The 26,433-nt window shown below is 28.8% G+C and overlaps 2 protein-coding genes across 2 annotated transcripts; both read left to right on the plus strand.

Moving 5' to 3' along the window:
* Positions 1-1,193: 1,193 nt before the first annotated feature.
* Cyp4g15 (Cytochrome P450 4g15) lies at positions 1,194-8,498 on the plus strand. Its single transcript, XM_015517829.2, has 13 exons — positions 1,194-1,376; positions 4,039-4,247; positions 4,355-4,467; positions 4,590-4,680; positions 4,927-5,109; positions 5,206-5,275; positions 5,651-5,777; positions 5,849-6,041; positions 6,117-6,226; positions 6,561-6,629; positions 6,714-6,882; positions 7,239-7,424; positions 8,057-8,498. The coding sequence occupies exons 2-13, from the start codon at positions 4,040-4,042 to the stop codon at positions 8,236-8,238; spliced, it is 1,701 nt and encodes a 566-aa protein (XP_015373315.1). The 5' UTR covers positions 1,194-1,376; position 4,039; the 3' UTR covers positions 8,239-8,498.
* A 2,855-nt stretch (positions 8,499-11,353) lies between these two features.
* Positions 11,354-24,879, plus strand: LOC107168430 (proton channel OtopLc-like). The gene is made up of 11 exons (XM_015517836.2): positions 11,354-11,536; positions 11,612-11,700; positions 15,235-15,381; positions 16,311-16,427; positions 18,572-18,686; positions 18,766-18,871; positions 19,182-19,400; positions 19,648-19,808; positions 22,426-22,606; positions 23,058-23,581; positions 24,124-24,879. The coding sequence occupies exons 2-11, from the start codon at positions 11,675-11,677 to the stop codon at positions 24,610-24,612; spliced, it is 2,085 nt and encodes a 694-aa protein (XP_015373322.1). The 5' UTR covers positions 11,354-11,536; positions 11,612-11,674; the 3' UTR covers positions 24,613-24,879.
* Positions 24,880-26,433: the final 1,554 nt, after the last annotated feature.

Genomic DNA, 26,433 nt, shown 5'->3' on the forward strand with positions numbered 1-26,433 from the left:
TCTTAAAAATACACTTTAGTACTATAATACCATGCAAAAAGGAATACCATGTATATACAATTCGATAAATTTATTATTACAGTTTTATTTACATTTATTTGATATAGTATGATATAATATTTTTTTTATTTGTATTGCTTTTGCAGTAGTTAATAGAATATATGAAATGAAAAGTAATTAATGATATTCTTCTTTTGTATTTTAGTATTAATTTCTTAGTACATCAAGTATAACTTACTTGGGAATAATTTATCAAATAAATCAATATAATTATTAGAAAGTTAATTTAATTTAGTTAATATTTGAATTTAAATTTAAATTTATTTTAACATGAAAAATAAAAACATTTCAGTTAGATTTTAAGTATTGGATATGTTAGACGATTGTTTACTTTGTTTGTGTATTAATCAAAATTTTTAATTAATTTTTAATTAAAATAAACAACCCAGTGTTTGAAAATATTTAAGTTAAAAATTATAATAGTAAACAAATAAAACAAAATAATGGCATTATGTTAGATATAATGAAATAAGAAGTGTGTTAATGTAATCTGTACAGTTCATACATTTAAAAAAAAAATGAAATTAAAATAAAATAAAATGTTGTTTTGAAAATGGTAAATAATTCTCAGTAAATATATAATAATATCCATCAAGTATGAAAATGATTACTATGTATTTGTTGATATGAAATTGATTTTGAAAAATCCGAAGAGAAGCTTATATTTTTGGTGGCCGTTTGAAAACGATTTTTAGACAGTCAGTGAAAACTCTGTTTTCCCATTTGTTGGGTACCTACTTTATGATATTATCGATGTTTTATTTTTCACCGTATTTGTGATTATCACTCGTAAATATTAAAATATGAAAACTAAAACATCATAAAAATATTGTAATACAAGAAAATTGGTGCGTTCATTATAGCTAAAATGCACATATGTTATACATAAAATCATAGTTAATATCCATCGGTGTTTTTTTCTTTCTGTAATTAAACCAACATACTCAATCGAACATTTCTCTCACCACTTTACAATATACGTCGAAAACCAATGGTCAAACAAATAAAAAAACAATAATAGTAATAATGTATTAATGACGATGGAAATTAAGGTGATCCTTGATCCTCCTTAATTACATATTCACTGGCATACTACCTGCACAATGAGTGGGTATATAAAAGCTGGTCGTATCCAAAGCTGTATTATGTGTTCAGCGTTCAGTGTTTCTTCAACAACGATTTCATCAACATAAAACAACACCGCGTGCGGTATCTTGGAACGAAGTCCTCCGAACTTCACGCACATTTTGTGCTTATTTTAATTCATTTTTATTGGCTTTAATTTTTCAATACTTCGTTCACATTGTATGATACAGGTAAAACTTTTTCATTTTTACACATTATACATTACATTAGAAGCACTTCCATTCTAGCTTATAGTCACGTAATATATTATAATATTATGTGTTATATCTTACTTATTTTGTACAACACAATTGTATTTTCTTTATACTTTATCGATTTTTAATATTATTTTACTGTTACTGAACATGTATAATGATGTGGAAGCATGTATCACTAGACCTCATCATTATTTTGATCGACGACTTTTTAGGTTTTCAGTAAAAAAAATAACAAATAAAATATTGATGATAGAAAACGGTTTTGTTTCTTACATTTTTATATTACATACCTTAGAGTAAATCAATGATATCATAATGTTTTAAAATGTTTTATAATTTTTGTCGTCGATCATAAATAACGGATCAATGATGATACATGTTGTAGTATACTCTTAAATTTAAATAATATAGTAAATAATTTAGCACATAACTAAAATTCAACATTTTTATCAACTAATTATTATTTTATAAATGTAGCATTTTAGTGTAAATGACTTTTCTTAAGACAACTTTAAATTGAAAAAAAAAATGCACAATTATTCGAATCCCAAATAGGTATAATATATATTTTACTGACAGCGACGCACCTTCCTATTAGGTGATATGATTTTAAAAAAATTAAAAAAGATATTTTATCATAATATTTTGATATGTAATTGAAATATTTAGATATACATATAATATATCAAATAAATGTTAGTAGAAACATTATAGTTGTAAAAATAATAATTTCATAAATTATACAAATATTTCAAGGACTATATTATTGCCGTAAGTCGTTTTTAATGTACCTATATTATAGACTGTTGTTTGCGCGTATTTTTGTTCGACTTCCTAAATACTACAATAAACTTAAATGATTAAATAACAATTAACAATTTCATTGAAAAAAATAGCTATTACTGTCAAACTTAATTTTTTTGATATTATTAAAGTATTATTATGAACAAATCATTAGCGTACAGAACAAAATAATAGCAAAATAAAAATTAAATTATACTCAACACTGAATATTGTATATGTATACATATATTGTTGTCATTGTCAAACATTGAGTATCTATTAACAATAATTTTATTCGGAATTTTTAAATATTTTTAAGTAGGTAGTTTTTATCATGTTTTATATTACAATAGTTTGTATATAAAATTGATTCAACTATAAAATAATTTTTTTTTTTTTGTCATCAACAATATGATAATGTGTTAATAAAATTCAAGCAAGTAGTCCTAAGAAAAATACTAACATGAAATAATTGATAAATTTGTTTACTCGTGTATTTCAATGATAACTTAAAGGACTATTAAATGATTAGACGGTACTCAGGTATAAATATTGTAAATAAAGTTTTTTTACGTGACATTTGATGTACCTACATATATGTAAAAAATAATAGTGTATACATATTCTTAAAATTAAATTTCATAAAATAGAGCACAATAAAATTGTTCCTAAGTAAAAATTAAGTATACATGTACCTAGGTATATATTATCAAATAATCTATATTTGTACTTAGTCAAAAAAAAATATATATATCAGTACAGTACCTACTTATAAAAATAATCTTTCTTTGATTGATAAATATTTTGCGAAAAACATATAGTGGGACAAAACATTGAAATATTCATTCATTAAGCGAAATATGACCATAAAATCGAAATACGTGTATTAAAAATTAAATAGAATAAAATATGCAAAAATATGCATTGAATAAATTTGTATTTCAATTACAAAACATTGAACGTTATTTGTGCATACTTAATACTTAACACATAATACGATCATCCAGCATAAAAAAAAAAAATGAAAATGTATTCAAATCTGCTCCGTAGATAATCTAAGTACATAATATCATGATTTTAGATATTAATGGTACCAAATATGATATACATTTTAAGGCATGAGAAATTACTGACATAGAGGTTAAGACTTTTCTGGTCACATTAAAGTGCACATATATTTTAAAAATATCTATGATTTGGAAAGTAATATTGTTTGATTTAATTTTGATCCATTTTTCAAAAAATATAATTTAAGAACTATTTTTAAAGACGTTAATGCAAAACTATCCTTAAATAAATATCCAACTAGAAATAATTTCATATAAGAAATATTATTCGAATAAAATTAAAGACATGCAATATTATAATAGATTTTGAAAATGTATTAGAACAATTAATTTAATATACATATTTGAAAAATATTTTACCTATTAACCCATTATCATATTATTAATTATCCTAGTCCGTAGGTACGACAGGTCAAATGTAAAATATATGGTTAATTAATTTAGTGTCCGTTTGCATATTAATCGATTATTCGCATACTAATGCTTCTTTTGATGCTTATATTTTGTTGTTATGTATAGATACCTATTTTACACAGATAAATATAATTATGAAACAAAGGATTTAAATACTGTTATATTTGCATGAGAAATATTTATTCTAAATACTTACTTATCAATATTATACCATTGAACTATTATGTAATTAACTACAATTTTAACTTACCTACCATATTTTTGTTATTATTTATAACGCAAATCAATCGATTTTCTTTTTTTAAAGTTGTAAAACACTATCATATACCTAATAAAAATGTATTAACGAATAACTGTATATGCTTGTGCAGAATGGCGACCAACGTCCAGGGTGTCAACCCCCTCTTCGCACTGTCAGCATTCAATCTGTTTTTCTACCTACTCACACCGGCAATAGTGTTATGGTACATTTACTTCCGGATGTCCCGCAAGCAGCTGTATGACCTCGCCAGTAAGATCCCAGGATCCGAAGGATTACCACTGCTGGGAAATGCGTTAGACTTTATGAAAGACCCACATAGTGAGTTATTAATAATAATAGTAGGGGCTATTGATAATATGTTGACGACTAAATTAATTTATATGTGTGTTTTTTTATTTATTATTTTTTATATTTTATATTCACAGCCATTTTCGAGCAGATTTACGAACGGAGTTTTGAATTTGAAAAGAATTCACCCATCAAAATGTGGATCGGTCCCAGGTTGTTGGTGTTCTTGACCGATCCTAGAGACGTTGAGGTAACGTACTTAAATATTTTTGTGCATTGACTATAATTTTTTATAATCTTATATTACAATTTAATCTTTCTTCGGCATAAATGCAAACGTTAAACTCTATAGTATTGTGTTTGAATTTACAGGTGATCCTGAGCAGTAACGTATATATTGATAAATCCCCCGAATACCGTCTTTTCGAGCCATGGTTAGGAAATGGTCTGTTGATAAGCACCGGTAAGCATTACGTTCATACTCGTATAGTCGTATCATACGTTTAATACTAGTGGTACATTTACTTATTTCAAAAAGGCAGACTATATTTTATTTTATTCCAGCGGTAGATACAACAAAATTAATTTAACTTAAATAATGATTGTTGAGATGTAATAATGTGTCAATCCTTAAGGGCCATAAGTCATATGTATAGATATTGATATAATTTTTAGACTTTCATATTATTATGATTTACTCTTTGGACAGGTGATAAATGGAGGGCCCACAGAAAATTGATCGCACCGACATTCCACTTAAACGTACTCAAATCGTTCGTGACTCTTTTCAACGTAAACAGTCGTGACACAGTTAGTAAGCTCAAAAAAATGGGAAGCTCCACATTCGACATTCACGATTTCATGAGCGAGTGCACAGTGGAAATTTTGTTGGGTAAGTCTAACGTTTTTTAAATAACATGCAATACATTATTATTATTTTATATCGTATTTGAATACTTATTAACCCTCTCCCGTTTTTTCGTTTCAGAGACCGCCATGGGAGTGAGCAAGAAAACTCAAAAGAAGAGTGGTTTCGAATACGCTGCTGCTGTTATGAAGTAAGTGAATTTAAAAAAAAATCTTAATAGGTATGATATCTCATTTTAGGTTTTATTTACATGTAAGAATGTACTTTTCCGTTTAACAGTTACAATATTAGAATCGAGTTCATATTATAGCAGTTGATTGGCATTTTAGTTTTCCACATCCACAATACCTTTTATATTATATTCTTATTTTAATTTATAAATATAATATTTTGCATAATAATTAGTGAATATCCATAAACTTATTGGTCTAAATCGATTCCTTAAAAGATTTATCAATGTTTTAGCTGAGTATTTTGTATTAAACTAATGAGAAAGGTTGACAAGTATCAATATACTGTTATTGTGATTATAATTAAATAATTCATTTGTTTAATTTGTTTTTAGAATGTGTGATATTTTACACATGCGTCATACAAACTTGTGGCTGAAACCAGATTTTATTTTCAATTTTACTAAATACGCAAAGGAACAAGTTGGCCTCCTTGACTTGATTCACGGTTTAACGAACAACGTCAGTATAATATAATACTATTTTTGATTTATGATAAATATCTCATAAAAATATTTTTGTAAATCTACTAGGTATTAGCTAAGAAGAAAGAAGAATTTTTGAAGAAAAAGAGTCTGATGAAAGAGGTTTCCGACATTCCAGCAGCTTCTGAAGAAATCGTTGAAACAAACTCAACGCCTGAGGTTGAAGAAGTACCGTATGGAAACTCATTCGGTCAGTCTGCTGGTCTGAAAGACGATTTGGACGTAGAAGACGATGGAATTGGTAATGCACATAATGTACACTAAATACCAATGATTTTTCTGGTTCTAAAGATACTGTTGTATTTTTAATTCGTAGGCGAGAAGAAGAGAGTGGCATTTTTGGACTTGTTAATCGAATGCGCAGAAAATGGAGTTGTATTATCCGATGAAGAAGTTCGTGAACAAGTTGACACAATCATGTTTGAGGTTCGTTTTGAGATTATAATTTACAAATAAATAATTGACGGTGAAAATGGGAAAAAAAACTTTCCAACAGTAAAACTAGTTTACTAATTATTTATTATTTAATTAAATGTTTTAAGCTTAAAAAATACCATAAACCCTAACCTTTTCCATAAATGTGTAATTTTATTGGTGTACGATGTTAATAATTAATCATCATTTCTGATTAATTTCTTCTCCCGCATTAAACATTTTTACTTTTTCAGTCATTCAATGCTTTCATATACTTGAACATAACATACAATTGCTATTTTTGAAAACTGTAACGTTTATATTATTCTGTTATTTTTTTTATTAGGGCCACGACACAACAGCAGCTGGTAGTAGTTTCTTCTTGTGTCTGATGGGTGCTCACCAAGACGTACAGGTAAGGCTTGCTCACCATTAATAATTTTTCGATCTATGTCGGATAGAAGTTTATCATGTTGATTTCTGTGTGTTTTTGTTCTAGCAAAAAGTCGTCGATGAACTGTACTCTATATTCGGCGATTCCGATAGACCGGTAACGTTCCAAGACACATTGCAAATGAAATACATGGAAAGGTGCATCATGGAGACATTGCGCATGTATCCTCCAGTTCCGATTATCTCAAGGCAAATTAAAGAGAAAGTGAAACTTCGTAAGTTTGTCCATAAAATCACTCGTTAATAACTGACCACCCTCCATCCAGTAGTATATAATATTATAATTCACAATAATAATATTATGTTCTACAACCAAAGGCCTTACAGTCGATTCTCAGTTCTAGCTCATTTCAAACACTTACGTCTAATTTTTATAATTAACTCTCTTGCCAACCCCCTCCCTCATTGGGGGGCATTTTGAGAACAGTTTTACGCGTATGTTTGTTTTGCCTAAATGCCACGTCTTGCCCGAAATCCGTACAATAAATTACTATTATCAATACCTCGAGCACATAAAAAATACTTTTGTCAAAATAAATTATTGTAATAACCGATTATTTTATTTGTGTAGCCTCTAGAGACATAACCTTGCCAGTTGGTGCCACGATCATCATCGCCACGTTCAAAATCCACCGCAACGAAGATGTGTTCCCCAATCCCGAAGTGTTCAACCCCGATAACTTTTTACCAGAAAAATCGGCCAACCGCCATTATTATGCTTACGTTCCGTTCAGCGCCGGGCCAAGAAGTTGCGTCGGTATGTCATTACATCATTATATTATAGCGATGTTATTTTAAAATACTAAGTTCCGTTTAATTTATCATACACCTATGTACCACAGTATACTCTGTTTCGAATTCCGAATTATTATAATATGGATATGTTTTGGATAAATCGTTGTTCGTTATTACGAACTCGATTCAAACCACGGTCAAAAAGTAGTAGTGTATAATATACTATGTTTTATGTTTTGGATAAATCGTTGTTCGTTATTACGAACTTGATTCAAACCACGGTCAAAAAGTAGTAGTGTATAATATACTATGTTTATTTAAAGAATAATTCGTTAATAAACACAATTTTAATTAGCATCAAACTAAACATTTAAAAATTGACTTGTTTACGATATGAAACACAATTGTATTAAAATAAGGTTGAGGTCGGTTAATTGCTTATTCAGATTTCCACTTAAAGTTTAAAGTATAAAAGTATACATATATTTTCATTATTAACCTTTTCAGAACCTTTCGTGAATCAAATTTATAAATAATTTATCATATTTTCAATTGTATTTTATGCAAAAGTTTCGTTTTTATATCGTTGCGCGTATATATTATGATGGTTAATAATTGTATTAATTGTCATTAATTAATTCTTTTTTTTTTCAGGTCGCAAATACGCTATGTTAAAATTAAAAATTATTTTGTCGACCATCCTACGAAACTTCAAAATAAATAGTAATCTAACCGAAAAAGATTGGAAACTCCAAGCTGACATTATCTTAAAGAGGACTGATGGATTCAAATTAAGTTTGGAACCAAGAAAGTCACTAGCTAAGACCGCTGCTTAAATAGCGAATCATTATTATTATTTTATGGAGTGGATAGTTTTTTTTTAATTGATACATATATTTGAATAAGTTAACACTTAATAACCATTATTATTTGGACTGTCGACTGTTTATTGACTACATGGCTACCAAGGCCGATTTAAATGTTTATTTTTTACATAGTTAACTTTTTATTCTGTACTATTTGATTGTATAATTTGTATTTAAGGAATCTGGAAATTGTAGTTAGACGAAATAAACGCATTTTCTTTTCATTATAATCATGGTATAATTTGTTTTACTTTGAATACCTATTATGTGATCTTTTGATAATATTTTATCTGGTCAAAATATAAAATTAATTTGATTATTTTAAAACTAATGACGGATATTAACGGACAATAAAAAAAAAGAACATATGATGGGTGATGTATTCTTCATTCAAATACAAAAATGTTATTTTCAAAAAATATATCTTGAGTGTTCCTCGTAGTTCAAACAATCCTATAATTGAATGTAAAGTACGCCATTGAAAAGTGACTTGAATCGAATGAGAAGTATCTGTTTTAATATATAATATCGATTTAATGTTAACATTTTAAAAATTACACGCTAACAAACTGCCGGTCAACTATTATATTAAATAATATTAATGTAAAAATAAGTGAGCGTGTTTTTTTAAATTTACAATATTATGGTTGCATTAGTCATGTTTAAGTTTGGGTATTAGCAAACTAGAAGTACGTAGGAAGAGAGTGTAACCAGTAGGTACGTGAGCCATAATTATTATATTAATGGTTTTATGTGGTGTGCCATTTGTCACTAGAGACAAAAATAATTCAGCACTCATATCATATTTTTGTATTTTAGTTCATGAGTGATTTCAAATGATTAACGTGAAAGAATTTGACATGCTCGATTTCTATAAGCATAAATTTGAGTGTCCTTATTTTTTAAAATATTTTTAAAGTTGCTATATTGTTTTAAATGTACTACTTCCAATTTTCATTTCTAGATAATTTATTTGATGAGGTTGATTACTTTTAGAGATTTGAATTTTGAATTTTTAAGATACTACTGAATCTTCGATAGCTTAAAGAAGAAAATTCACAGTATTTATCTTACGAATTGGGAAAAACCATAAAATTAATAATTAAATACGAATATAATACTATAATCTACTATGAAATCCACTTATTTATAAAATCAATTTTGTTTTCTGTTGTAATATTTAAAAATGAATAACCGTATAGACGAAATTTTTACTAAGTATTTATACTATTACTTTTTATATTATACATTATACATATATTGTCTAAAAATCAATTTTTTGATTTGTACACCTACTACAAACCTATACTCATACCAAATTTGACAAAACTTAGTTAAATTTACCTAATTAAGAAAATTAATAACACTAATTTTAATGTACTGATATAATAATATAAGATAAACTTATTATCGTTAGGAATAAATGCTGATCGCCTAATAACTTTTTTTCGTATACGGGGTAATTCGTTTAATACAAAATATATTTTATTTTAAAAGTACCTGCTAACATTTTGAAAATATTTCTTTTGGGTACACTATTTTAAGTGGATACTAAACTAAATTTTTGAAAAAAATAATGATTAGTTTATTATTTGTTATCGTTATTAATTTGAAGATTTTTACTCTTTTGAATGAAAATATAATTTACAATATTTCATCTACAAAAATAAAAATAATGGATAACTAATTTATTAGTTAGTCTTAGTTTTAATAAGTTATAAGTTATAGATATTTCAATGTAATATGACTATATGAGCTGAATGTAGTGCCTTAGACGTCCAACATTTTTCGGGGTACCCTTATGCCTTTCACTCCATACTCATCTAAACTTTAAATAATTATAACTCTCATAGACCATACTAGTCTAAAATTTGATACCTGTGTATGATTTATGTATTGAAGTATTAAAAATAATATTCTGCTTTGGAATGAGGAATCAAAAATGCATGTTGTGGTTAAAAAAATAACAGTAAGAAAAATTATTTTTTTCCTTTTTAAAAAATGAGTTGTTTTTGAACGTCTTAATGTTATGTAAAAATATTTTGAAAAATTAATATGTGAACAAAGCTATGGCACAACTGTCCCAAAATTCTTAGAGCGATTAGAGCTTTGCTCTCGCCTCTTAGCATTGGCGCATTTCTTATTTCTGCAATAACAAATAATAAATAACAAAATAATTATTTTTACTTTAGTTTAATTTTTCTTTTATTGTTATTATTCATTTAGACTTGTTTCAAGTTTTCTTTAATAAATTTAAAGTCAAATGTATTAATCATTTATCAAATGTTTAAAAAGGTAGGTATTATTACACGACAATAGGCACCTACAGGTAGAGTAACATAGTTGGTACATTATAAACATTTATTTTTGACTGAACACGGCCTGCAGAGGGCAGCCAATGAGTTATTCACAACGAAGTAGATCAATAAAAAAAAAAAAAACTTGGCAATAAAATATAAAATATACACTTTACAGAACATTAAGCTAGTGACGATATTTTAAAATGTCTAATATGAAGTTACCTACTTATGTCTATCGAGGAGATTTCGTCGCGGCATTGGCGTTGCATGTACAGTGCGTGTCACGTAGGTATACACTAATTTACTAGGTACGCAATGTGCATTATTATTATTTATTCATTTTGAATTGATATTATACGAATTCGAATATTGATTCATCTTGAGGGGGCTATTACTAATTTTCGGAGGTTACAAGTCTCCTCCATGGTCGCACTTATGCAAGTACATCGTGTCATCGTACCCATCATCATACAGATCTATCGGGCATAATTTTTTTGTCATCCGAGATCCGACGCTTCCGGCTGGTTTCCACGGGTAACTATAAATTATGTTGCAGTATTTAATAAAATATAATGTAATAACATCATTGTCTTTGGCGTGGTAGCGCACCGTCGCGCTTGTTTGCGCAATCGTCAATTTATTTTATTTACGCCGGTCGGAGTGGAAGATTTTTTTTGCCGCAGGAACCATAGTCCGAGAGGCGGGAAAGCTCCCCCCTTTCGCTTAAATACTTGTTTTAATAATAATGTATTATTATTATTATTATGTGTGTAGGCCGCGTGAGTGTGTGTCGGCTGGCTGGCCGCCCTATCATCCCGTTGGCGAATCGCTTGCACATCACGGTTTCGTACGCTCGGGCAAAAGCGATTATATTATAATAATAATGTATAACAACATAGAAATAACCGATATCAATATAACAATGTCGCGATTGTCATAATAATAATAGTGTTAAGTATTCAATTATCGTGAGTATTGTTGTTGACTGTTGAGTATTTTTTTTTTTTAAATTATTTCTACTATTAATATAATATATTATATAGGTATAGGTACGAATCGACCATAAATTCCAGTTTTTGATTTTGTTTTTCCGGTTTTCGACGGTCATGAAGGCCGACGAAGAAAACGTTAGGTAATGCATATACGTCATATTTCGTACACTAACACGCATGTTATAAAAACACTATGATGTGATTTATCATATTATATTTTTGACCATAATATTATCGTAATCGAATGATGTTAAACATTTTAAATCATCCAAAACGCATGTGACCGACGAGTTTTCGACGAAAAATGTTTCTCCAATAGTTTCGAAAATATTGTCGTCGCTGTTATGGTTTCATATCAACGACTTAAAATTATATGCATATAATTACCATAATGTTTGAATTGATAAAAAGTATTATACTTATAGTTATAATGTATTTTACATTATAAAAAATACGATTTGTATGATACATATTACATATTAATATAGTCAGTAATTGCCACCATAACCTAACCGACTCGTTTGTTATTTAATTTACAAGCGCGTGATTTCGATGAATTTTCGTAATTAAAGTTTAAAGTATTTCTTCAAATTCCGAGTATGGAAGTTTTTGAATACATCTGTTTTTATTATTTTAAATTATTACCTATAAATAAAGTTATTCATTGTATTACACATTCTATAATACCTAGCTAAATAACATTATTTTTATTTTATATAATTCCGTAGTGACGTTTACGAAAACACCTGTATAATGTATTTATTAGATAAATTATAACAACAATGAATTTATAATGATGTTCTACATTATCAAATCAATACATTTTATGAACAATTAATTTATACACGAGTAAAAAATGGGTGATGTACACGTCCTAAGTTTGTTACTTAAAATATTATGAGTAAAAGAAATTACTATAAGTAATAATAGTTAATTTCGCTTTGACAGCAAACGTATATATTATCTATATTACAAGTTAAAATAAGCTTTTAAAATCTAAATAATAGTGTAATAATTCATGATATTCTGTATTAATATTAAATTAATATATTATAAAATAATAAAAGGTATCATATTTATTTCCAATATTATTGATCGTTTGTTCGTATGCAATACCTAATCATTATAATTTTTATAACGGCACGTATAGGTAATATTATTAAATAAATATTTAATACATTCACATAATTTTCTTAGAATAGATACGATGAATACCTTAACATAATATTGTGTAATATTTATTCAAAATTAAATACAGCCAATAGGTATAATATAGTATAGTGTTATGAGTTATGACCAAATTCGCAATCGATTAATAGTCATTTGTCAGACTATACGAAGTTGATAGTGCTTACAAAAATATGTAAATGTGAGAACCACCGACATTTGCTATAGTGAACTCTATTGTGTGTCGCGAAAGATGTTTTTTAATCACTCCGTAAGGTGAATGAATACCTATAATAATAGTTATTAGATATTTTTCATGTCTTGGATAAAAATATATGTACTGACGAGAAAATTGTAAAAAAGCAATGATCATAGTAATAACATAGGTAAATGTATTAACATTGAAAATACTTTTGATATCTATTATAATATATGTGATACAAAAACTTCAGGCTAAATATATGACGAATTTGCAAATGGTGTAATGTAGGTACCAATAATTATCTGAAAATAAAAATAATATTATATCGAATCTCAGAAATCGACATAAATATTTGTTAAATCGTGCCAGTTTATCATTTTTCAGGAAAAAAATTTGTTCGGTGGATGATTTCAATTAGGTATATCGCTTTATCAGTTCATGCTACAATTTATACTATTATTGTTTTTTCACATGATTTCCCAAAATTTCCAATGGTTCACATGCACTTTTAAAACTTTTTAAAACTTTCAAATTAAAGTAGGTCTCTACCAATTGTATGTTTTACTTTAAAAAATACTTTGTTACCTCAATAAAATAATCAAATGTGATCTTTAATATTAATACGATAAGAAATTACTTTAGAATTACAATAGGTACTAATAATTACTATGCGTGAATTATACAAGTAACAAGATATGTTGTTGAAATTTATTTAAGTACATAATACATATAAAATATATCCAAACATTTACCGAAATACCGAATGAATACAATTACTATCACATTTTGTAACCGTATGTTAGCTATGCAAACAACACGTGTATAGAAAAATGATTTTTACAATATAATAATGAGCAATTAATAGGTAAAAATTGTATTATGAAAAATAGGTACAATTTTTATTACTAAATAATCAATGACCGTGATAGTATGTGTTTTATTCGACGAGTGCATTTTTGACACAAACCGTTAACGAATAATAAGCGAATAAAAACCGGTTAGTAGTTGTGCTAAATACATCCGGTGTATTGTGTTTATTTTTTCCATGGACGTCATTAAATGCACTCGGGACATTGATGTGACATTTAAAATTTAACAAGACTTGAATAAAGTATAGGTACACGACTTCAACAAAATTTAATTTATTTTTCTCTGAAAATTGTTAATCATTAATAATTTTTCATTTAGTAGTACATTAGGTTTGTGAAAATGTTATATTAATTATTTTGTACACCTACTTATTTTAATATAATTTAATTTCCTACTCCATTGTCCACTATTCGATTATATTGTTATTTTCAGCAAAGCTCTATTATGAGCGTTTCACTAGGTAACCAACTAACTCATCATCCGAACCCTTTTCACCCAACCAGACTATAAGACTTGAAGATTTTAAAATGGTGTTTTGATTTGATAAATTAAAAAAAAAAAATTAAATAACTAGTAATTATACAGAGATAAGTCAGCATTCCATAGACGAAGTTTATCTGGTCCACAGATAAGACTTTAATTAATTTAATTATGGTAAATTAAATGACTAAATGATGTATCCATTCGTTTTCATTTTTATTTTTGGTTGGCCCAACGAAACTTTTGGAATTTGTAAATTGGGACCCAAAAAATATTAATTTGTGATTCCTGAGTGACTGAGCTGCTAATATTTCACGACAAACTACCGCCATCGATAAGTCGCTTCACTCAATATTTTAATTTTATTATTAACTACTAATAATGTTATCAATTATTAAGCTTACTGTTTAGCTTTGTACTTAACAGATAGCCAAATAAAAACTATCAATATTATAGACTTTATTGAATTATAATTTTTGACAAATTATTTCAAGAATAAAATTAGTTTTGTAATAGCCATTTTCCAAAAAACCGCGTATTGTTTTTTATTAATTTATGGTATCTTTTTGTTGTTTATTAGACACACAATTTATAACAGAATAAATCTTATGAAAACAGCATAGGTAGCCACTAGTTATATTTTAAATGGAACAAATATCAGTCACTTTATAAATATATTTGGATAATAAAGTTATCGAGAAAACAGAAAAAGTCATACACTCAGTGAAATTCGTTGTAGTGTTAATTGGTATTAAAGTAATAAGATAAAAACATAATATACTACATAACCACTTAAAAATAAATAGACATATAGTGAATATACAGTAACTGTGCAATTTATAAACAACTAGTCGTGAACAACTTATAAAGTTTCAATTAAGTACGGAGATTGAAATAATTTAACATTATAAATTTGTAATATTATCAATAATTTGTTGTATGCATTGATGGACAGTTGGACCAGCGAAGGGTCTAATAAACCTAATGGTATAGACATTTTTCCTTCATTAATCAGTGCAAAGGTCACCAGTTCTACTCCCCCAAATGAATTCACACCAAACAAGGATGACATTTTACCAAGGCCAAATTCTGTACTATTCGAGTAAGTATTATAATATCATGATAATATTATGGTTTAACTATCGAGTTCCGGTCAACCAATCACCAAATATTAAATCTATAATTTACAAATTTTTCACATAGAAAATATGTAAAATTTATCGTATTTATAGCTCTGAAAAAAGTCAATCCATCGTCATTTAATCAATTTTTGTCAACCCAGTTTTTCGTGCAAAATTATTGATTTATGGTATTATGACGATTGTGAAATGTAATAAAAATCTCTTTGTATTCTGACTTGATTTAGAAAATACACAATTTTAGCAATAACATAATTTGCATGCAAAATCAAACATAAAAGTATGTTGTGTAATAAAGTTAACATTGTTTTGTTATTCGCACATTTAATATACTATGTTATTTAGCCATTTTTATTTGTCCCCAAGTATTAAGTACTCATGTAGGTATGTATTAAAGTCGAGTGCCCATAGCTTTGTAACTACATATTTAGATTATTATATTATGATATTATAACGACGATTTATTTTACAATAAATTACATACCTATAATGATCTGTTCTAGTGAGAGACAATAAATTTAACTTAACATTTATAACTTTAATTAAAATTAAATTACATAGGTAAAGTTGAATTTATTGACACTCGTTAATGAACGGGTCATACATATCATCATACGTTCATAATACACACAATTATTACATTATATATTTATAGAAATGCACGAATTTCCATTTAAACGTAGCAATTGTTAAGCTCTATAAAATGTAAAGTTTATTTTCCACTCTTCTTATGCGCAATATTTTAATTAATTAGATATATATATTTTTAATTTGGTTATACAATATGGTTCATTCATTTTGATCCTGCAAACTTTAATAAAGCTAGTTACTAGCTAGTATACAATAGCCCTTCAATAGAACAATTATTAACTCATTGTTGTATTTTGATTAGGATGCCAACAGTAAAGCATTTTTCAACACCGAGCACTTCCGTAAAGAAATTACCTCACCAAATGAAAAGGGAATCGACAATTGAAGAGCTACATAATACCTGGAGAAAAATGGGAGCGTAAGTATAGTTCATTTTTAAGTTGTGTTTGAGGAATGTAAGTATGTTTTAACTTGAAAAATTCATGAGTAGAATTTTTATGTGACCTTCTTCATATTTGAGTTACCGAGACCCATCTGTATATACCTATATTTAATTATATCTTTCACGTCGAAATCGTTTTGAATTCTGAGTGGACCAAGTAATGCATTGATTATTTACATCAGTTTGTGTGTGCTGTGTTAGTATACATGATACGTATATTTGTCACTTTAAATAGGTCAAAATGGAATATGGAACTAAGAGTTTTTAAAAGTGTTGTGAAAAACAAAAATAATAAAAAAACAGCAATTTTTAGGGAAAGTCTGCAGTTATTAACGAAATTGATTAAGTTTTTTTGATGTAACTATAACTAATGATAGGTACTTAGTTTTTACCGGACGTTCATTATTAATATTTATATCGCTTGTTTGCTACAACAACGACATAACACAAAAAACATGATTTTACACAAAACGAATTTGAAAATTTTATTTGCAATGATATGATTATAAAATTATATTGATTGTTTATATTGCTTTAGAAACTTATTTTAATTGAAGTAGAGTGTTATAGTACACTATATTCATGCTTAATTCTCACCTACAACATTTTTGTTATTTTAAAATTAGGAGTTAGCTTAAGTTTTTTTACATATGACACTATATTATGCATTATTAAATTTTAAAAATGTTTTGACTGTTTTTGAGCTTTTAGGTAAACTTCGATTTTTATCAATTTAAAAAAAAAATATTGCCGATAAGCAACTATTCACTTGGTCAAAATAATTGAAAATTTAATACAGAATTCCTTATTAATTGTTGTAAATGAAAATTAAAGGTTGAGCGTAAATCCATGATAATTTTTCATGAGCGTCTGTTGTTTGAACTTGACGAAAATTCGTCAAAATCACAAACATTTTTGTTTATGTTTGAGTTAAAAATTCACAGCCAGTTTTATCTATTTTTATTTGAGATTTTAAATTTAATGTGAGATTCCTTATACATTTTTTTCAACATCTTTAGTAACTAAATAAAAGTTTTCGTACCGGAAAGATAAATAATTTTTTTAGAGATTGGAATTTTTACTGTAAATTAACGAATTAACGATTTTCTTAGTATGTTGCTTTTCAAAAATAAATAACTGTAGATATTTGAAATTTTCATCAAATTTTCATTTTATCATGTTCTATACATGATTAAATTTTCAAAATACTTTGACGCGTTTTGAATTGTTTATAGTCATTTAATAATTTCGCTTAGTTTTTTTTATATAGAAATTTTTTTTTCGTTGTGTCAAAAAGCTTGAAAATGTATTAAAAGGTTCCTCGTAAGTTGTTATAATAAAAATTAAATAATATTAAAGATATAATCATATTTTTTTTTATAAGCATTTAAAGTTTAAAATTTGATGAAATCCGTCAAAATCTATAAAATATTCTTCTTATTTTGTTAGTAGTTAAAAATTTATAATTTTCGGTTTTCCTAGCTAAGGATTGAAAATGTGAAACAAGGTTCCTAATAAATAACTCATATTGTAACTAAAAATATATATACACACAGTTATTTTTTATTACCATTTTAAATTCAAATTCGGACTAAATTAGATATTTAAATGAAAAAAAATCTTTAGTTATTTTGCTGTAATTTAAAAATATCATTTTAATTTGTAATATAGGCTAACTGATAAGCCTCTGCTCAGAATCCTTTTTCGAATACAATGATATACTATTGAATATCTTAAGCCAACAAACTGTCTCCGCTCAGAATCGTTTTTCATATATATATAATGATACTAAATTATCATTGAATTCAAATTTACACCATCCGTTACAGTGGCCCGCCATCACTTGTAACCTACTGTACAGCTGAATGGTATTTACATTTTTATTTGTTAAAAACAGAAGATCGAAATTAAATTAAATTAATTGATATGTTCAGTAGAACTTGTAGAATTATAGGGAATTACCCACTTTGTAAAAATATTACTAAGCTGTAAACTTCATATGGAAATGAATTATCCTACTAGAATTTAACCACAATTTGGAATTGATTACAAAGGGAATTTAGTAAATTTTTATAGTTCCAATGTATTTTGAGTAACATATTTTTTATTCAATCGTATAGACAAGCTCTTGCTACGACTTTGTCTGCTCTATACGGCAAACTGTTGGTCGTCATGGGCATAGCTTTTCCGATGTCTGAAGTGATATCTACACACATCCCTCATTCGTTTTACGAGGTGACGTTTACGATTAGCTTATCTTTCACCATCATTTTTTTTACATTCATATTTTTATTATTTTATTTTTGGTTTTAAGGGTTATTATTTGTACCTTTATTTTGGAAGTATGGCGTTTCTTTTTTACATGTACGCAATGCTGCTCAAGGGAAAGCCCACGATGACACCCGTCAACAATAATTTCGGTAAGTATATCGTGTACGTTCCTTGATAAAATAAAATATGGCCAAATATGATATTTTAGGTGTTGTTTTTCCTGTTAAAATGTATAATGTGCAACCTCTAAATACTGGACACTTCTGGTCGCTGAAATTTTGCTTACTATTCGGAGGTGTCCAGTATTTAGAAGGTTTAAATTGTACAAAGATCGTAGTTGATTTTCAAGAAAATGTCCGTTATTTGAACATTTTCATTAGGAGGGGTTTCGGTGTATATCATCATTTTAATTAGTTGATTCATTTACTGTTATTTTGACACACGGTCATGTCTATACAGATAATTCGGTTAGTGATTCATTATCCGGAGATGGTTCAGAGAACAGCGAAGGTGACTCGGAATATTACGAAGACAACGACGACTTCACAAACACCGGTGGAGTTGAAATGGATTATTGGACGTCATACAACCCGAGAACCCGGAGACAATCGTCTCACCTTGTGTTGCCTTCTACTTTCCAGCATTACGGGAGTTTCTATCTGAGAATGGGCGCTGTGGGTTGGTTGAACATATTATTAAAATATAATATAATTTTTTTTTTATTGGGGAATCCATGGGAAACATAGGATATTGGGTGTAGAGTGGTACGGTAGGGGTTATTTTTGTTCATATATTTTTAAGTTGTTAGGTTGTAGCACGTGTTTGTACATGTGTGGCAAAGATATCTTGCTAAAAATCCTGGGTATATTATGCATAATAATAATAATATGAGTTAAATAAAATATTTAGATTTTTTTGTTTCCAGCTTTTGGCATAGGTAGTATGATTTATTCTGGACTTGAATTCGGTCAGTACTTCGAACTTGAACCAGCAACAAAATGCCACAACGTGCTTCTGGTGCTTACTCCGGCAACTAGAATGGCATTCATATTTATACAGATGTACTTTATATTTTTGAATGACGAGGTAAGGTTCATTTTTGTAAAACATAAATAGAGCATTAGTTTAATGCATTAAAATCCGTACTTCATCTAAAAAAAATCATGCTACATATTTATAACAAAATTAAAGTTATGTATGCGACTGGTGCAAGTGTACTTATTTTATTATAGAGTTATGTGAGTTGAGTTAATTTATTAATAATTACAATTAATTGTAATGGACGGGTTGAATTGCATAAATAAGCATATAAACTATAAGGCAATGTCTTAAAACAGACATAAAAATAGTTCTGTTATAATATCATTTTGAAAAATGGGAATAATTGACAAATATTTAATAATTTAAAATTGTTGATAACTTACTATGATTGGAATAATTATTATTATACACCAAACAAAATTCCTACAACATAGCACTATTTTTTTAATTTGCAGATATTTCAATAGTTCTTCATTAAGACATTAAAGAATTTACTAATTTTGATTTCAAATTGAAATTGTACATAATTATTTTTGACTAAGGTCAAGATTTTTAGGTTAAAAAAAGTTTAAGTGTAAGCTAAAATATTATCAACAAAAATACGCACAAATATTATTTAAAACGCGTGAAAGACATTCAAAAATATTTAGCGAATACCTACCAACACAAAATGTGCAAAAATTATAAGATAAAAAACTAATTATATACCTAGTTGAAGTGTAGTCCACCGTCGTATGACGTTCAAATCTTAGGTATTGGTATCAAAAGAAGTAACACGAGGATCAAGTAGATTTATGCAATTACTGATTTATTAAATTAAACACTGTATAGAAGACTATATGAACACTGATACTATAATATTATATTATTATGAGAGGATCTGATTAAAACTATATGACGCTCTGTTTAACACTTAAGAGGACGTGATACACGCATGTGTTGTCTCCGTCTTACAAATGCGTAACATGGTACATTTTTCGTTCAGCAGAACACGTGTAGCTCCGTTAACTTAAAAATTAGAGTGAACTGACCTCTTATAAAATTTAAAGGTAAGGTTATTATCTAGACAACCTCATATGCTTTTTATTTTATATCAAATTTAAAGCGAGTTATGAGTATTTTAAAATTGTGAATTTTTTGTGCATCTTAAAATACTCATAACTTCCTTTAAAATTTAAATATATTAAAAAGCATATGAGGTTGACTAGATAACAATCATACCTTTAAATTTTATAAGAGGTCAATTCACTCTAATTTTTAAGCAAACGGAGCTACACTACGTGTTCTGCTGAACGTAAAATTTACTATATAATGCACTTGTAAGACAGAGACAACACATGCGGGTATCACGTCCTCTTAAAGGATGTTCTGCAGCGGAGTAACGCTCGTGTCGTTCACTCTTTCCACCAGACTTGAGTTGACTGACGACCACCGACCGGGCCCGCCACAACTGTAATGAGATAAAAATAAGATTCAACGTGGATCTGAGATAAATTTAATCAAACAATGTATGGCGATGCAATTATATTTTAAATTATGAATGTATCTTTATCAGAGAACAGTTAAATGTTGTTTTTTTTTATATTATGATTTATCTTTAACTCATTACTTTAATATTATAATTTAATACGATATTTAATGGAGAGGGGTTAGTAGGAGAGTTTTCCTTTAGTTTAAATTCAAATAAAAAGGAAATGCATAAGGAGTGTCGAATAAATTTGTCACTTACCTTTTGTAGAAATTGTGAAGCAGAGCTAGTTTGTACGACCTTCCTTAATGTACATATTATATCGGATATTGACCAGGAAAAATATATTAAAATACATTTTATAACGTTCAGAGAAATATATTGCAACTGATTCATTTTAATTTTAAAGTGACATAAATTAATTATGAAAGAAATATACAATGAGCAGATAAAATTGAGTGAGCGACCGAGCCCCGTTTTGGGTGTCGTGTGGACTTACCTATATGTATAGAGTATGGTAAGAGATGCCGCCTTCGATCCAATTGAACCATAGATTGTGGCATTACTATTTCATGTGTGTGGAAAATTATTATTATAATATGATAAGGATAACTAGTGAAAGAATCACATATTATTAACATGTTGATAATTTTTATGAATGAAACTGATTGTTAGTGTACTATAATATATTATTTAATTTAGTATCTTAAATCTAAAATATAGTCTAAATATAATCTAATAAAATATGATGATATACATAATATTATGTATATCGTTACACAACGGTCTGTCCGGGGCCTTCGGTATGTGCTGACCCAGCTATTTCGGTCACGTAGGCCATTGTAAGAACCGAAATGGTCACACACTCGTTTTACCCTTAGTCAACACTTTTGAGCGTTAATATACAAGCCTCCCGTACATACTATACGTACATATATACATATATATACTTCCTTACATACCCACTTACACATATACAACATATTTATTTCAAAGAAAAAAATTATTTTGATTCTACTTAAACAATTTATAAATAAATATGGGACTCAGATTTATGACTTAAATTATACTTATTATATAATTGTTGTTAAGAAAATAAAAAAATTATTACAATAATAATAAATACAAAATAATTACAAATTATTCTTTGGTATTAGGTATGTATTCAACCTTTTCGTTTTTTCCTCATTGCAGCAACAGATGAGAGTGACCCGTCACCGGGTTTTGGCAAAGTTTGGACTCATGCACATGATCGGCACTAATCTGTCAGTATGGCTTAATGTACTTGTACAGGAAACCAAACACGAAATACTAACTTTTTATAATCCAGCTGACAATTCTATCGGTGTCGATAAACTACCAAATCATTTTTTAGGTAAGTCTATACAAATGATATACCGATTAGTCTGATACATTTTAGTACGGGTTTCTTGCCTATTGCGATCCTTACACTGAATTAATATTTAAGTATAATTATATGATTAGATGTATTTAAATTATAAAATGTATTAAAATTGCCTATACAAAACGCCTTAATGAGCAGTCAGTGTCCCTCAGTATTTTGGATTAAATAAATACCATGGAAGATGTAAAGTGGAAAGTCACCCTTCGTAAATATTCTTTTAAGTTATAGATTAGAAAATAATCAAACTGTCATTTATTTTATTCCCGATTCGCGTTTATAAATACCTATGTTATTAATTAACTTGTATTATCGTCAGACTATATTGGCGCAGATAGGACGGGGGACTTATACTATTTCTTTTACGTTCATAATTTATAAATCACCCTTAGACCTGACTTTGTGTTGTGTGTACTGTGTACAGTGTTCAAAAAGTGGACGACCACCACGACGCAGTCACCGGCGTCGGCCATGTCATCGGTGGCCGACCGGCTGCGGCGCAGCATCAACACGGGACCGCATCACATCTACGAGTGCCGCCGGACGAACATAATTGGGTCGCTGGTGCAGAATGCCAGCCCATTCCTGTTCCCGTGCACGATCGAGTACAGCCTGATATGCGCGGCTATACTGTACGTGATGTGGAAGAACATCAGCCGGGTGTATGCGGATGTGTACCGGCAACGGAAGGCGGAACGGTGTGAAAACCTTGCGCAGATCACGCACTACCGGAAGTCACCGCACTATTACTCGGTGGATTGCGCGCAGGCGCACAAAGGCCTTTTCGTCGGCATACTGTTCTTGGTACTAACCATCATCTCGCTGATACTGTTCTTCGTGCTCATTTCCCGGCCAGAGCTCATCACGTTTGCCGTTATGGAGGTGAATGTCTGCGAGTTGTCGCTGTATGGTATGACCACGCTGGCTACCATTGTCGGTATGGTGCAGGTCTGTATGACAATATTATTATGTTTCCATGTTAGGTTTAATCCACCAATGATGACAATGTTGTGCCAGGTTTTCATAACTTGTTGTTAATGCGCACAGGGCTCGTATAGTTCATTCACTAAAAAAAAAAACATTTGATTCGAATATGAATTATGTCAAGATATTAAAAAAAAAAAGAATACTAAAATATGCAGTGAAAACCCTTTAACTATGCATTAAAAAACAACTCATTAACACAAAAAAATATGTTAACTTTTTTTATAATTTATAAACAATATTTAATCTCGTCCTAACATATTATTTGATTTCAAACTTTTATGATAAAACATTTTTTTTTTTTTCATGATTTCCATTTATATTCACTTTAATTTGACTTGCTGGTCGATCATTATTTTTAATCATTCAACTTCAGAATTCTATAGAATGAAGAATTTCCGGCAGGACTACATCCAGCCCTGTGATTTTGATTATGATGATTGTACTAATAATAATAATCGTGTTCCTATCGTTTTTTTACACGAATTTACCTTACACCACCGTAGGTCAGGCAGCTGAAGTTCGACGGACTGCGGAATCTTGAGCTGGACAACATACTGCTAGTTGGCGCACAGACGGGTACGTTCATATATAGCACGTTCACAATAATCAGCGGTCACTTCACTGAGGAAAACAACACGATTTTGGTGCTGATCACCGCATCCGCGTCGCTGGTGCAGACGTTCTGTCAGACGGTGTTCATACTGGACGCATCTCGGCGATCGTGCGTAACACCCGACCAGATACGTAAGAAGCCCGGTCGAGAGATCGTCACGTTCCTGTTGGTCAGCAACCTGGCCATGTGGGCCATCAACACGCTGGAGAAGTCCCGGGCTGACTCACATCCGATACAGCTCCATTTCTATGGCCTGTGGGCGTGGACCATAATCACGCACGTGTCCATGCCACTGGCCATATTCTACAGGTTCCATTCTACCGTATGTCTGTGTGAGATCTGGAAACGGTCGTACAAGATCAAACCGTCGTACATGTAAATGCGGCGTGTGATGGTCTGCTCCGTGTCCTCCACCACCGTGCCACAACACCATTTGATAAATAATAATATATTAAGCTATAATATTATTACTATTACACATTTGGTGGGCTGGTTTCGGGGACTGAGTTGGTTTCGTACTCGGCCCGATTTCCCAGTTCATCAAAATGTCGAATACCATTGTAAAGTATTTACCAGTTTCGCTATAATATAGATATTCAAGGATGCGTGTAAATTCTATGAGTAAACAGTAAATTATAGCTCAACATTTTTGTAGATACAATTTAAGTATAATGTCAATTCAAAATTTGGCTAATATTGGTAAGCTAAGCTGGTTCCCGTTCGAATTTAAGATATATACCTAAATAAGTTGCTTTCTAAAAAATAGTATTGAAAATGGTCCGATATTATCTGAATCGTTTTCTTTCACAAGAACACCAATCTGATACCATTACTGATATAAATGAGATCAACTATAATCTCTAGTCCAACAATTATTTGCTGTATTGCTATGACCATAAACAAAGTCAACAGGGTGTCAACATATATAGTGACTTATTAAAAAGATAGCGTAACTGTCAGTATAGTAGGTAATGTTTTGTTTTAGAATAGGCTATAAAGACAACAAAAAGAAACATATAGGTACAAATTTCTTGTCTTGATCAAAAAATTGGTAGAATTGTTTTGGATATTTTTTAAATGTAAAAAAGTATAAATTATTAGTGATTATAATATAGAATATAGGTACACGGGGAAACAAGATTTTTTTATGGAAGGTTTAAAGTGTTTTAATTTACATTTAAATATAGCAAATCGGCTGTGGAGGAGAGTGTGTAAAGCAGCTTACTTACTCTTCATCGAAGCCATAGATCTCCATATTAATAATAAAAAATATTAAATAGAATCAATAACCACATACAATAACATATTTTGTTGAAATCATAATCATATTATGACATACTTTCATAGTAATATGATACATATGTTTTTTGCATAAATATGGCCAATGGAAAGTGTTTCAACAACCAAAACACATTTTCTGTCTTTTGGCTACGTCACTGTAAATACAATTAAAATAAATAAATGATTATAATAACTTAATTATAATAACTATACTTTTATACTACGCATAAAACCCAGCGAAAACCAATTATTCAGCTCACGTGTGAATGAAAATATAATTATTAGTTATTATTATTACTTATTATAAGTATACTTATATAACATATAGGTAGGTGCGATGTACCAATTATTTAGCGAAGTAGTCTTACCGTCAGAATCGGGTGAATCAACCATAAATTATTCCACACAAACAATAAATTGAATTTCTTAAAATTAAAATCATACAAAACAATATTATGAAGCTGACACTTAAAGCACAAATTCGTATCCACTAAAGATATCCACACACCAAAGGTTATTGATAATTTTAGTTTATTATATTAGGTTTCTACCTGTCCTATATTTATATGTTCTGATTATCTGCTTGTCTAATGCGTCGAGGATATCGAAGCACACCAATACCTATCTTATTTACTGAATTATATATTATACTATTATTGATTAAATTATATTTAGTTTGAAACAATATTTTAGTGTTTTATTGGAGAATAATTGTTATTTATAATTAAAATAATATTTATACATTGAATATTATGATCAGTAATATCGACCTTTTCACACCAGCTCATTTCGGATAGAATTTGCAATCATCCATTTATACGAAACTGGTAAAATGGATTTATAAATTATCAAAACTATCATATAAGTCTACATATAATTCATTATTTCATTACAAATTGATAAATTATCAAAATATTAA

The sequence above is a fragment of the Diuraphis noxia genome, unplaced genomic scaffold (genome assembly GCF_037042655.1).
Source record: "Diuraphis noxia isolate RWA-SAM2 unplaced genomic scaffold, SU_Dnox_SAM2 contig0001, whole genome shotgun sequence".
In the NCBI taxonomy this organism is placed as follows: Eukaryota; Metazoa; Arthropoda; class Insecta; order Hemiptera; family Aphididae; genus Diuraphis; species Diuraphis noxia.